The sequence below is a fragment of the Carcharodon carcharias genome, assembly GCF_017639515.1.
Source record: "Carcharodon carcharias isolate sCarCar2 chromosome X unlocalized genomic scaffold, sCarCar2.pri SUPER_X_unloc_8, whole genome shotgun sequence".
In the NCBI taxonomy this organism is placed as follows: Eukaryota; Metazoa; Chordata; class Chondrichthyes; order Lamniformes; family Lamnidae; genus Carcharodon; species Carcharodon carcharias.
In genome coordinates, this window is record NW_024470885.1 from 207,501 (window position 1) to 221,555 (window position 14,055).

General features: G+C 65.4%; 1 protein-coding gene across 1 annotated transcript in view; it reads left to right on the forward strand.

The window, feature by feature from the left end:
* The window catches only part of map3k12 (mitogen-activated protein kinase kinase kinase 12), a 50,906-nt gene that overhangs the window by 18,635 nt on the left and 18,216 nt on the right, over nt 1-14,055 (forward strand). The window contains exons 7-10 of the mRNA XM_041182524.1: nt 5,225-5,334; nt 7,037-7,153; nt 8,145-8,282; nt 9,174-9,855. Coding sequence (XP_041038458.1) covers nt 5,225-5,334; nt 7,037-7,153; nt 8,145-8,282; nt 9,174-9,855 — 1,047 coding nt within the window. The remainder of the gene's footprint in view (nt 1-5,224; nt 5,335-7,036; nt 7,154-8,144; nt 8,283-9,173; nt 9,856-14,055) is intronic.

Below are 14,055 nucleotides of genomic sequence, written 5' to 3' on the forward strand. Positions count from 1 at the left end.
ATGGGGGGAGGGAGGGAATGGGGAGAGAGAGGGAATGGGGAGAGGGAGGGAATGGGGAGAGGGAGGAGGGAGTAAAGTGGAGGGAATGGGGAGAGGGAGGGAATGGGGAGAGGGAGGAGGGAGTAAAGTGGAGGGAATGGGGAGAGGGAGGGAATGGGGAGAGGGAGGAGGGAGTAAAGGGGAGGGAATGGGGAGAGCGAGGGAATGGGGAGAGGGAGGAGGAATTAAAGTGGAGGGAATGGGGGGAGGGAGGGAATGGGGAGAGGGAGGGAATGGGGGGAGGGAGGGAATGGGGAGAGGGAGGAGGGATTAAAGTGGAGGGAATGGGGAGAGGGAGGAGGGAGTAAAGGGGAGGGAATGGGGAGAGGGAGGGAATGGGGAGAGGGAGGAGGGAGTAAAGGGGAGGGAATGGGGAGAGGGAGGGAATGGGGAGAGGGAGGAGGGAGTAAAGGGGAGGGAATGGGGAGAGGGAGGGAATGAGGAGAGGGAGGGAATGGGGAGAGGGAGGGAATGGGGAGAGGGAGGAGGGAGTAAAGGGGAGGGAATGGGGAGAGGGAGGGAATGGGGAGAGGGAGGGAATGGGGGGAGGGAGGGAATGGGGAGAGGGAGGAGGGAGTAAAGGGGAGGGAATGGGGAGAGGGAGGGAATGGGGAGAGGGAGGAGGGAGTAAAGGGGAGGGAATGGGGAGAGGGAGGGAATGGGGAGAGGGAGGAGGGAGTAAAGGGGAGGGAATGGGGAGAGGGAGGGAATGGGGAGAGGGAGGGAATGGGGGGAGGGAGGGAATGGGGAGAGGGAGGAGAGATTAAAGGGGGGGGGAATTTACCTGGAGTAAATGATTTTAGTTGCTAAAGTGTTTTAAGCCGGATAAACACACGAGGGAGAGAGGACTAGGCGGATGTGGCATGGGGGGGTGAGATGAAGCAGGAGGAGGCTCATGGTGACCAGAAACAGCAGCATGGAGCAGAGGGGCTGAATGGCCTGTTGTGGACTGGATATCTCATCTTGTTGTTGGTTATCATCATCTGGGAGCAACACTGATGGTGTCTCTCCCTCTCTCTGCCTCCCTCTTTCCCACTCCCGCTCTCCCCCGCCTCCCTCTCTCTGCCTCCCTCTTTCCCACTCCCGCTCTCCCCCGCCTCCCTCTCTCTGCCTCCCTCTTTCCCACTCCCGCTCTCCCCCGCCTCCCTCTCTCTGCCTCCCTCTTTCCCACTCCCGCTCTCCCCCGTCTCCCAATCTCTCTCTGCCTCCCTCTTTCCCACTCCCGCTCTCCCCTGCCTCCCTCTCTCTGCCTCCCTCTTTCCCACTCCCGCTCTCCCCCGTCTCCCAATCTCTCTCTGCCTCCCTCTTTCCCACTCCCGCTCTCCCCCGCCTCCCTCTCTCTGCCTCCCTCTTTCTCACTCATGCTCTCTCCCCGTCTCCCAATCTCTCTCTGCCTCCCTCTTTCCCACTCCCGCTCTCCCCCGCCTCCCTCTCTCTGCCTCCCTCTTTCCCACTCCCGCTCTCCCCCGCCTCCCTCTCTCTGCCACCCTCTTTCCCACTCCCGCTCTCCCCCGTCTCCCAATCTCTCTCTGCCTTCCTGTTTCTCACTCCCGCTCTCCCCCGCCTCCCAATCTCTCTCTGCCTCCCTCTTTCCCACTCCCGCTCTCCCCCGCCTCCCTCTCTCTGCCTCCCTCTTTCTCACTCCTGCTCTCTCCCCGTCTCCCAATCTCTCTCTGCCTCCCTCTTTCCCACTCCCGCTCTCCCCCGCCTCCCTCTCTCTGCCTCCCTCTTTCCCACTCCCGCTCTCCCCCGCCTCCCTCTCTCTGCCTCCCTCTTTCCCACTCCCGCTCTCCCCCGTCTCCCAATCTCTCTCTGCCTTCCTGTTTCTCACTCCCGCTCTCCCCCGCCTCCCAATCTCTCTCTGCCTCCCTCTTTCCCACTCCCGCTCTCCCCCGTCTCCCAATCTCTCTCTGCCTTCCTGTTTCTCACTCCCGCTCCCCCTGCCCCCTGCTCTCCCCCGTCTCCCAATCGCCCTCTGCCTCCCGCTCTCCCTGCCTCCCTTTCTCACTCCTGCTCTCTCCCCGTCCCCCGTTCTCCCCCACCTCCCGATCTCCCCCTGCCTCCCTCTCTCCCTGCCTCCCGCTCTCCACCACCTCCCGCTGTCCCTCTGCCCCCCGCTCTCTCCCTGCCTCCCGCTCTCCCCCTGACTCCCGCTCTCCCCCTGCCTCCTGCTCTCCCTCTGCCCCCCGCTGTCCCTCTGTCACCCGCTCTGCCCCTGCCCCCCCCGCTCTCCCCCCACCTCCCGCTGTCCCTCTGCCCCCCGCTCTCCCCTACCTCCCGCTGTCCCTCTGCCCCCCGCTCTCCCCCCGCCTCAAGCTCTCCCACTGCCCCCCGCTCTCCCCGCCCTCCCTCTACCCCCCGCTCTCCCCCCGTCCTGCTCTCCCCCCGCCCCCCACTCTCCCTCCGCCCCCACTCTCCACCCGCCTCCCGCTCTCTCTCTTTCTCTGTCTCTCTCTCTCTCTCTCTCTGCCTCCCTCTTCCTCACTCCCGCTCTCTCCCTGCCTCCCGCTCTCCCCCTACCTCCCGCTCTCCCCCTACCTCCCGCTCTCCCCCTGCCTCCCGCTCTCCCCCTGCCTCCCGCTCTCCCCCTGCCTCCCGCTCTCCCCCTACCTCCCGCTCTCCCCCTGCCTCCCACTCTCCCCCTGCCTCCTGCTCTCCCCGCCCTCCCCCTGCCTCCCGCTCTCCCCCTGCCTCCTGCTCTCCCCGCCCTCCCTCTACCCCCCGCTCTCCCCCCCTCCTGCTCTCCCCCCGCCCCCTGCTCTCCCTCCGCCCCCCACTCTCCCCCTACCTCCCGCTCTCTCCCTGCCTCCGGCTCTCCCCCTGCCTCTGGCTCCCTCCCTGCCTCCTGCTCTCCCTCCGTCACCCGCTCTCCCTCCGCAACCCGCTCTGCCCCTGCCCCCCCGCTCTCCCCCCACCTCCCGCTGTCCCTCTGCCCCCCACTCTCCCCTACCTCCCGCTGTCCCTCTGCCCCCTGCTCTCCCCCCGCCTCAAGCTCTCCCACTGCCCCCCGCTCTCCCCGCCCTCCCTCTACCCCCGCTCTCCCCCCGTCCTGCTCTCCCTCCGCCCCCCACTCTCCACCAGCCTCCTGCTCTCTCTCTTTCTCTGTCTCACTCTCTCTCTCTCTGCCTCCCTCTTCCTCACTCCCGCTCTCTCCCTGCCTCCCGCTCTCTCCCTGCCTCCCGCTCTCCCCCTGCCTCCCGCTCTCCCCCACCTCCCGCTCTCCCCCTGCCTCCCGCTCTCCCCCTGCCTCCCGCTCTCCCCGCCCTCCCTCTACCCCCGCTCTCCCCCCGTCCTGCTCTCCCTCCGCCCCCCACTCTCCACCAGCCTCCTGCTCTCTCTCTTTCTCTGTCTCACTCTCTCTCTCTCTGCCTCCCTCTTCCTCACTCCCGCTCTCTCCCTGCCTCCCGCTCTCTCCCTGCCTCCCGCTCTCCCCCACCTCCCGCTCTCCCCCGCCTCCCGCTCTCCCCCTGCCTCCCGCTCTCCCCGCCCTCCCTCTACCCCCCGCTCTCCCCCCCTCCTGCTCTCCCCCCGCCCCCTGCTCTCCCTCCGCCCCCCACTCTCCCCCTACCTCCCGCTCTCTCCCTGCCTCCGGCTCCCTCCCTGCCTCCGGCTCTCCCCCTGCCTCCCGCTCTCCCCCTGCCTCCTGCTCTCCCTCCGTCACCCGCTCTCCCTCCGCAACCCGCTCTGCCCCTGCCCCCCCGCTCTCCCCCTGCCTCCTGCTCTCCCTCCGTCACCCGCTCTCCCTCCGCAACCCGCTCTGCCCCTGCCCCCCCGCTCTCCCCCTGCCTCCCGCTGTCCCACTGGCTCCCGCTCTCCGCTGCCTCCCGCTCTCCCCCTGACTCCCGCTCTCCCCCTGCCTCCTGCTCTCCCTCTGCCCCCCGCTGTCCCTCTGTCACCCGCTGTCCCTCTGCCCCCTGCTCTCCCCCACCTCCCGCTGTCCCTCTGCCCCCCCGCTCTCCCCTACCTCCCGCTGTCCCTTTGCCACCCGCTCTCCCCCCGCCTCAAGCTCTCCCACTGCCCCCTGCTCTCCCCGCCCTCCCTCTACCCCCGCTCTCCCCCCGTCCTGCTCTCCCCCCGCCCCTGCTCTCCCTCCGCCCCCCACTCTCCACCTGCCTCCCGCTCTCTCTCTTTCTCTGTCTCACTCTCTCTCTCTCTGCCTCCCTCTTCCTCACTCCCGCTCTCTCCCTGCCTCCTGCTCTCTCCCTGCCTCCCGCTCTCCCCCTGCCTCCCGCTCTCCCCCGCCTCCTGCTCTCCCCGCCCTCCCTCTACCCCCCGCTCTCCCCCCCTCCTGCTCTCCCCCCGCCCCCTGCTCTCCCTCCGCCCCCCCACTCTCCCCCTACCTCCCTGCCTCCGGCTCTCTCCCTGCCTCCGGCTCTCTCCCTGCCTCCGGCTCTCTCCCTGCCTCCGGCTCTCTCCCTGCCTCCGGCTCTCTCCCTGCCTCCCGCTCTCCCCCTGCCTCCTACTCTCCCTCTGTCACCCGCTCTCCCTCCGCCACCCACTCTGCCCCTGCCCCCCCGCTCTCCCCCTGCCTCCCGCTGTCCCACTGGCTCCCGCTCTCCGCTGCCTCCTGCTCTCCCCCCGCCTCAAGCTCTCCCACTGCCCCCCGCTCTCCCTCTATCTCCTGCTCTCTCCCTGCCTCCCGCTCTCCCCCTGCCTCCCGCTCTCCCCCTGCCTCCCGCTCTCCCCCTGCCTCCCGCTCTCCCTCTATCCCCCGCTCTCCCCTGCCTCCCGCTCTCCCCCTGCCTCCCGCTCTCTCCCTGCCTCCCGCTCTCTCCCTGCCTCCCGCTCTCCCCCGCCTCAAGCTCTCCCACTGCCCCCCGCTCTCCCCCTGCCTCCCGCTCTCCCCCTGCCTCCCGCTCTCCCCCTGCCTCCCGCTCTCCCCCTGCCTCCCGCTCTCCCCTGCCTCCCGCTCTCCCCTGCCTCCCGCTCTCTCCCTGCCTCTCCCTCTCTGTTGCTGCCTCTCGCTCTATCCCTCTCTCGCTCTCTTCTCTCTGCCTCTCGTTCTATCCCTCTCTCTCGCTGCCTCTCGCTCTATCCCTCTCTGTCCCTCTCTCTCTCTCTCTCCCTCTCTCTCCCTCCCTCTCTCTCTCTCCCTCTCTCTCTCCACACCTCCCCCCCAATGTCTTTCTCCCTCTTGCTGTCTCTTTGCAACCCCCTCTCTAAATGCCTCACTCCCTTGCTGTAGGCTGAATGGCGAGAGGAAGTGAAGCAACATTTTGAGAAGATTAAGAGTGAAGGGACCTGTATTCACCGTCTGGACGAAGAGCTGGTCCGTCGGAGACGGGAGGAGCTGAGGTAAGATACCTGAGGTAGATCAGCCGGGTAGAAAAAGGGTGGGCTGTGTCGAAATCTGGGGGCACCCGTCTTTCTAAACAGAGTTTATTTATTTATCCCCCCGGGTGTTTATTTATTTATCCCCAAGTGTTTATTTACTTATCCCCCGGGTGTTTATTTATTTATCCCCCCGGGTGTTTATTTATTTATCCCCCCGGGTGTTTATTTATTTATCCCCCGGGTGTTTATTTATTTATCCCCCAGGTGTTTATTTACTTATCCCCCGGGTGTTTATTTATTTATCCCCCGGGTGTTTATTTATTTATCCCCAAGTGTTTATTTACTTATCCCCCGGGTGTTTATTTATTTATCCCCCATGTGTTTATTGATTTATCCCCCGGGTGTTTATTTATTTATCCACTGGGTCTTTATTTATTTATCCCCGGGTGTTTATTTACTTATCCCCCGGGTGTTTATTTATTTATCCCCAAGTGTTTATTTACTTATCCCCCGGGTGTTTATTTATTTATCCCCCATGTGTTTATTGATTTATCCCCCGGGTGTTTATTTATTTATCTCCCCGGGTGTTTATTTATTTATCCCCAAGTGTTTATTGATTTATCCCCCGGGTGTTTATTGATTTATCCCCCGGGTGTTTATTTAGTTATCCCCCGGGTGTTTATTTATTTATCCCCGGGTGTTTATTTACTTATCCCCCGGGTGTTTATTTATTTATCCCCGGGTGTTTGTTTACTTATCCCCCGGGTGTTTATTTATTTATCCCCGGGTGTTTGTTTATTTATCCCCCGGGTGTTTATTTATTTATCCCCCGGATGTTTATTTATTTATCCCCCGGATGTTTATTTATCTATCCCCCGGTGTTTATTTACTTATCTGCGGGTGTTTATTTATTTATCCCCCGGGTGTTTATTTACTTATCCCCCGGGTGTTTATTTATTTATCCCCGGGTGTTTGTTTATTTATCCCCCGGGTGTTTATTTACTTATCCCCTGGGTGTTTATTTATTTATCCCCGGGTGTTTATTTACTTATCCCCCGGGTGTTTATTTATTTATCCCCGGGTGTTTGTTTATTTATCCCCCGGGTGTTTATTTATTTATCCCCCGGATGTTTATTTATCCCCCGGATGTTTATTTATCTGTGGGTGTTTATTTATTTATCCCCCCGGGTGTTTATTTATTTATCCCCCCGAGTGTTTATTTATTTATCTCCCGGGTGTTTATTTATTTACGCCCCAGGTGTTTATTGATTTATCCCCGGGTATTTATTTATTTATGCCCCAGGTGTTTATTGATTTATCCGCGGGTGTTTATTTATTTATCTCCTGGGTGTTTATTGATTTATTTATCCCCAGGTGTTTATTGATTTATTTATCCCTCTACCCCCGGGTGTATATTTATCTACCTCCTGGGTGTATATTTATCCCTCCACCCCCGGGTGTATATTTATCTACCTCCTGGGTGTATATTTATCTACCCCGTGGCTTAGTTATAATTTTCACAGAGACGGCTCTTCAGTTGCTGTTGTTTCCGGTGTTTTCATGCTGAATATTCCCTGGTTCTCAGACACGCTCTGGATATCCGGGAACATTCTGTTATCCGGTGTTTTCATGCTGAATATTCCCTGGTTCTCAGACCCGTCCTGGATATCCGGGAACATTCTGTTATCCGGTGTTTTCATGCTGAATATTCCCTGGTTCTCAGACACGCTCTGGATATCCGGGAACATTATGAACGGAAGCTGGAAAGGGCCAATAACCTGTACATGGAGCTGAACGCAGTCATGTTACAGCTGGAACTGAAGGAGAAGGAGCTGCTCAGGTGAGAGGGTTTAGCAAGGCCACCCGACAAACACCCCCCCCACCCCACCCCTCACCCAGCTCGAGGCTTAAACTGTCCCTCACCCCCACCCCCACCCCCACTAAACCCAACCCCCTCACCCCCACCCCCACCCCCACTAAACCCAACCCCCTCACCCCCACCCCCACTAAACCCAACCCCCCCACCCCCACCACCACCCCCACTAAACCCGACCCCCCCACCCCCACCACCACCCCCACCCCTCACCCAGCTCGAGGCTTAAACTGTCCCCCACCCCCACCCCCACTAAACCCACCTCCACCCCCACCCCACCCCCACTAAACCCAACCCCCTCACCCCCACCCCACCGCCACTAAACCCAACCCCCTCACCCCCACCCCCACCCCCACTAAACCCGACCCCCCCCACCCCCACCACCACCCCCACTAAACCCGACCCCCCCCACCCCCACCACCACCCCCACCCCTCACCCAGCTCGAGGCTTAAACTGTGTCTTACCCCCACCCCCACTAAACCCAACCCCCCCACCCCCACCCCTCACCCAGCTCGAGGCTTAAACTGTCCCTCACCCCCACCCCCACTAAACCCAACCCCCCCACCCCCACCCCTCACCCAGCTCGAGGCTTAAACTGTCCCTCACCCCCACCCCCACTAAACCCAACCCCCCCACCCCCACCCCTCACCCAGCTCGAGGCTTAAACTGTCCCTCACCCCCACCCCCACTAAACCCACCTCCACCCCCACCCCCACCCCACCCCCAGCTCGATGCTTAAATTGTGTCTCACCCCCACCCCCGACCCCCACCACCTCCTCCTCTCTCCCACCCCCCCTCCCCCAACAGCGGCCGTGCTGGGATTCGAACCCTCTCCCCACCCCACCCACAGCCCCCTCCCTCCCCACCACCAGCAGCCGCTCTCTGAAAGACCCCAATTCTCTCGCTCCCTCCTTCACTGGGACTCCTCCTCCTCTCTCTCTCTCTCTCTCTCTCCAGACGGGAACAAGCACTGGACAAATCGTATCCGGGGATATTCAAGCACCAGACCAGCTGGCCGCTGGTCCACACCAACTCCATCGAGAAGCTCCTGCAGAAGCGGCACACGGCTCACACGCCCCCAGCGCACAGCAAGAGGTCAGAAAGGGCAGGACCGCGAGGGTGGGAGGGACAGTGCCAAACTCCAGAAGGACACAGGCAGCTTGTCGGGGGGGCGGGGTAGGGGGAGGAGGGGGTCAGACAGGCAGCAGATGAATTTCAACACCGGGAAATGGGAAGTGATTCGTTTCAGGAGGAGGGACACGGAGAGGGTTTAAAATAAGGGCGACAACTCTAAAAGGGAGGGGGTGATAGGGAGGGTGGGTGTAGGAGCAGAGGGACCTGGGGGTATCTGTGCGTCAGTCACTGAGGGTGACAGGATGGGTGGAGAGGGAGGGTTAAGAAAGCAGACAGGATCCTGGGCTTTATTCAGAGGGGGGAGCACAGAGTGTAAGAGCAGGGAGGCTATACTGAACTTGTATAGGTCGCTGGTTCAGTCTCAGCTGGAGGATTGTGTCCAGTTCTGGGCTCCGCACTTTGGGAAGGATGTGGAGACATCGGAGAGGGTGCAGGAAAGATTCTCCAGGATGGTCCCAGGGATGAGGGACTTCAGTTACGAAGATAGCTTGGAGAAGATGGGACTGTTCTCACTGGAGAAGAGTAGGCTCTGAGAGGGGATTTGATGGAGGTGTGTTCAAAATCACAAGGGGTCTGGGACAGAGTGGACAGGGAGGGACTGTTCGCACCGTGGGGGAAGGATCCGGAACCAGAGGGAGACAGACTTAAGGCGACTGGTAACAGAAGCAACGGAGACTCGAGGAGAAACTTTCTCTCGCGGCGAGTGGTTAGGGTCTGGAATGCGCTGCCCGAGACTGTGGGGGAGACAGGGTCAATGGAGGGGGGGTCACTGGGTTGTGGGGGGGGCGGTTAACCCTCCCTCTCTCACACTCACTCTCTCTCACTCTCTCTCTCACTCTCTCTCTCTCGCAGGCCGGATCTCCTCAGGTCGGAGGTCATTCTGCCCAAGCTGGACTCCGCGGTCACCCAGGTGGCTCTGGCTGGCTGCCCGAGGGGGTCAGTTCCGGCCGGGCGCTGCCGCCAGCGGGTTAAGCCCCGGTACCGCAAGGCCGCGGCCAGGGGGAGCCAGGGGGAGCTGCTGGGCCTGGCCAAGGCGGTGGGCCTGCGGGGAGGAGTGTCCCCCGTCCACGGCCCCGCCTGCAAGGACCTGCTGACCCCCTGCTCCCAGAACCTGCGCTACTTCGGCCCGGCCGCAGTGCTGCGGAACCCCACCCCCGAGTTCCTGCGGCGGAAGCTCTCCTCCTCCAGCCCCGACCTCATCTGCACCGCCCGGGCGGCCGAGAGCCGCAGGCACGAGGCCCAGCGAGGCGGCTGCGACCCCAGCGGTCAGCCTCGAGCCGGCCCCGAGCGACCCCCGCCGGCCGCCGCCTCGCCCCCCCCCCTCCCCCTCCCCCTCCCGCTCACCCCCTCCAGCAGCCCCGGCACGCCCGGGGACCGCAGCCCCCGCCGGCCGCAGACGGAGCCGACGCCGGGAGCGTCAGCCCGGACGCCGGACGAGGGGCCTCGCAAACGCAAGCCGAAGCCGCCGGAGGGCGCGTCAGAGGAGCAGCCGCCTGACCCGAGCGACAGAGCAAACCCAGCTCCCCGGAAACAGGTATGTAATCCGGAGGTGGGGGGCGGAGAGAGGGTCCTCTCCACTCTCAACCCACCCCCTTCATTCTCTCCCTCCCTCCGCCGCTCCCGCTCTCTCTCCCTCCGCCGCTCTCGCTCTGTCTCCCTCCGCCGCTCCCGCTCTCTCTCCCTCCGCCGCTCCCGCTCTGTCTCCCTCCGCCGCTCCCGCTCTCTCTGTCTCCGCCGCTCCCGCTCTCTCTCCCTCCGCCGCTCCCGCTCTCTCTCCCTCCGCCGCTCCCGCTCTGTCTCCCTCCGCCGCTCCCGCTCTCTCTGTCTCCGCCGCTCTCTCTCCGGCTCTCTCTCCCTCCGCCGCTCCCGCTCTCTCTCCCTCCGCCGCTCCCGCTCTCTCTCCCTCCGCCGCTCCCGCTCTCTCTGTCTCCGCCGCTCCCGCTCTCTCTCCCTCCGCCGCTCCCGCTCTCTCTCCCTCCGCCACTCCCGCTCTGTCTCCCTCCGCCGCTCCCGCTCTCTCTGTCTCCGCCGCTCCCGCTCTCTCTCCCTCCGCCGCTCCCGCTCTCTCTCCCTCCGCCGCTCCCGCTCTCTCTGTCTCCGCCGCTCCCGCTCTGTCTCCCTCCGCCGCTCCCGCTCTCTCTGTCTCCGCCGCTCCCGCTCTCTCTCCCTCCGCCGCTCCCGCTCTCTCTGTCTCCGCCGCTCCCGCTCTCTCTCCCTCCGCCGCTCCCGCTCTCTCTCCCTCCGCCGCTCCCGCTCTCTCTCCCTCCGCCGCTCCCGCTCTCTCTGTCTCCGCCGCTCCCGCTCTCTCTGTCTCCGCCGCTCCCGCTCTCTCTGTCTCCGCCGCTCCTGCTCTCTCTGTCTCCGCCGCTCCTGCTCTCTCTGTCTCCGCCGCTCCCGCTCTCTCTCCCTCCGCCGCTCCCGCTCTCTCTCCCTCCGCCGCTCCCGCTCTCTCTCCCTCCGCCGCTCCCGCTCTCTCTCCCTCCGCCGCTCCCGCTCTCTCTCCCTCCGCCGCTCCCGCTCTCTCTCCCTCCGCCGCTCCCGCTCTCTCTCCCTCCGCCGCTCCCGCTCTCTCTGTCTCCGCCGCTCCTGCTCTCTCTCCCTCCGCCGCTCCCGCTCTCTCTCCCTCCGCCGCTCCCGCTCTCTCTGTCTCCGCCGCTCCTGCTCTCTCTCCCTCCGCCGCTCCCGCTCTCTCTCCCTCCGCCGCTCCTGCTCTCTCTCCCTCCGCCGCTCCCGCTCTCTCTCCCTCCGCCGCTCCCGCTCTGTCTCCCTCCGCCGCTCCCGCTCTCTCTCCCTCCGCCGCTCCCGCTCTCTCTCCCTCCGCCGCTCCCGCTCTCTCTCCCTCCGCCGCTCCCGCTCTCTCTCCCTCCGCCGCTCCCGCTCTCTCTCCCTCCGCCGCTCCCGCTCTCTCTCCCTCCGCCGCTCCCGCTCTCTCTGTCTCCGCCGCTCCCGCTCTCTCTGTCTCCGCCGCTCCCGCTCCCTCTGTCTCCGCCGCTCCCGCTCTCTCTGTCTCCGCCGCTCCCGCTCTCTCTGTCTCCGCCGCTCCCGCTCCCTCTGTCTCCGCCGCTCCCGCTCTCTCTGTCTCCGCCGCTCCCGCTCCCTCTGTCTCCGCCGCTCCCGCTCTCTCTCCCTCCGCCGCTCCCGCTCTCTCTGTCTCCGCCGCTCCCGCTCTCTCTCTCCCTCCGCCGCTCCCGCTCTCTGTCTCCGCCGCTCCCGCTCTCTGTCTCCGCCGCTCCCGCTCTCTCTCCCTCCGCCGCTCCCGCTCTCTCTCCCTCCGCCGCTCCCGCTCTGTCTCCCTCCGCCGCTCCCGCTCTCTCTCCCTCCGCCGCTCCCGCTCTCTCTGTCTCCGCCGCTCCCGCTCTCTCTGTCTCCGCCGCTCCCGCTCTCTCTCCCTCCGCCGCTCCCGCTCTCTCTGTCTCCGCCGCTCCCGCTCTCTCTGTCTCCGCCGCTCCCGCTCTGTCTCCCTCCGCCGCTCCCGCTCTGTCTCCCTCCGCCGCTCCCGCTCTCTCTCCCTCCGCCGCTCCCGCTCTCTCTCCCTCCGCCGCTCCCGCTCTGTCTCCCTCCGCCGCTCCCGCTCTGTCTCCCTCCGCCGCTCCCGCTCTCTCTGTCTCCGCCGCTCCCGCTCTCTCTCCCTCCGCCGCTCCCGCTCTCTCTGTCTCCGCCGCTCCCGCTCTCTCTGTCTCCGCCGCTCCCGCTCTCTCTCCCTCCGCCGCTCCCGCTCTCTCTCCCTCCGCCGCTCCCGCTCTCTCTGTCTCCGCCGCTCCCGCTCTCTCTGTCTCCGCCGCTCCCGCTCTCTCCCTCCGCCGCTCCCGCTCTCTCCCTCCGCCGCTCCCGCTCTCTCTGTCTCCGCCGCTCCCGCTCTCTCTCCCTCCGCCGCTCCCGCTCTGTCTCCCTCCGCCGCTCCCGCTGTCTCCCTCCGCCGCTCCCGCTCTCTCTGTCTCCGCCGCTCCCGCTCTCTCTGTCTCCGCCGCTCCCGCTCTCTCTGTCTCCGCCGCTCCCGCTCTCTCTCCCTCCGCCGCTCCCGCTCTCTCTCCCTCCGCCGCTCCCGCTCTCTCTGTCTCCGCCGCTCCCGCTCTCTCTGTCTCCGCCGCTCCCGCTCTCTCTGTCTCCGCCGCTCCCGCTCTCTCTCCCTCCGCCGCTCCCGCTCTCTCTCCCTCCGCCGCTCCCGCTCTCTCTCCCTCCGCCGCTCCCGCTCTCTCTCCCTCCGCCGCTCCCGCTCTCTCTGTCTCCGCCGCTCCCGCTCTCTCTGTCTCCGGCGCTCCCGCTCTCTCTGTCTCCGGCGCTCCCGCTCTCTCTCCCTCCGCCGCTCCCGCTCTCTCTGTCTCCGCCGCTCCCGCTCTGTCTCCGCCGCTCCCGCTCTCTCTCCCTCCGCCGCTCCCGCTCTCTCTCCCTCCGCCGCTCCCGCTCTCTCTCCCTCCGCCGCTCCCGCTCTCTCTCCCTCCGCCGCTCCCGCTCTCTCTGTCTCCGCCGCTCCCGCTCTCTCTGTCTCCGCCGCTCCCGCTCTCTCTGTCTCCGCCGCTCCCGCTCTCTCTGTCTCCGCCGCTCCCGCTCTCTCTGTCTCCGCCGCTCCCGCTCTCTCTGTCTCCGCCGCTCCCGCTCTCTCTCCCTCCGCCGCTCCCGCTCTCTCTCCCTCCGCCGCTCCCGCTCTCTCCCTCCGCCGCTCCCGCTCTCTCTGTCTCCGCCGCTCCCGCTCTCTCTGTCTCCGCCGCTCCCGCTCTCTCCCTCCGCCGCTCCCGCTCTCTCTGTCTCCGCCGCTCCCGCTCTCTCTCCATCCGCCGCTCCCGCTCCCTCTCTGTCTCCGCCGCTCCCGCTCCCTCTCTGTCTCCGCCGCTCCCGCTCTCTCTGTCTCCCTCCGCCGCTCCCGCTCTCTCTCCCTCCGCCGCTCCCGCTCTCTCTGTCTCCGCCGCTCCCGCTCTCTCTGTCTCCGCCGCTCCCGCTCTCTCTGTCTCCGCCGCTCCCGCTCTCTCTGTCTCCGCCGCTCCCGCTCTCTCTCCCTCCGCCGCTCCCGCTCTCTCTCCCTCCGCCGCTCCCGCTCTCTCTGTCTCCGCCGCTCCCGCTCTCTCTGTCTCCGCCGCTCCCGCTCTCTCCCTCCGCCGCTCCCGCTCTCTCTCCCTCCGCCGCTCCCACTCCCTCTCTGTCTCCGCCGCTCCCGCTCTCTCTGTCTCCCTCCGCCGCTCCCGCTCTCTCTGTCTCCGCCGCTCCCGCTCCCTCTGTCTCCGCCGCTCCCGCTCTCTCTGTCTCCCTCCGCCGCTCCCGCTCTCTCTCCCTCCGCCGCTCCCGCTCTCTCTCCCTCCGCCGCTCCCGCTCTCTCTCCCTCCGCCGCTCCCGCTCTCTCTCCCTCCGCCGCTCCCGCTCTCTCTCCCTCCGCCGCTCCCGCTCTCTCTGTCTCCGCCGCTCCCGCTCTCTCTGTCTCCGCCGCTCCCGCTCTCTCTGTCTCCGCCGCTCCCGCTCTCTCTGTCTCCGCCGCTCCCGCTCTCTCTCCCTCCGCCGCTCCCGCTCTCTCTCCCTCCGCCGCTCCCGCTCTCTCTCCCTCCGCCGCTCCCGCTCTCTCTGTCTCCGCCGCTCCCGCTCTGTCTCCCTCCGCCGCTCCCGCTCTCTCTCCCTCCGCCGCTCCCGCTCTCTCTCCCTCCGCCGCTCCCGCTCTCTCTCCCTCCGCCGCTCCCGCTCTCTCTCCCTCCGCCACTCCCGCTCTCTCTGTCTCCGCCGCTCCCGCTCTCTCTCCCTCTGCCGCTCCCGC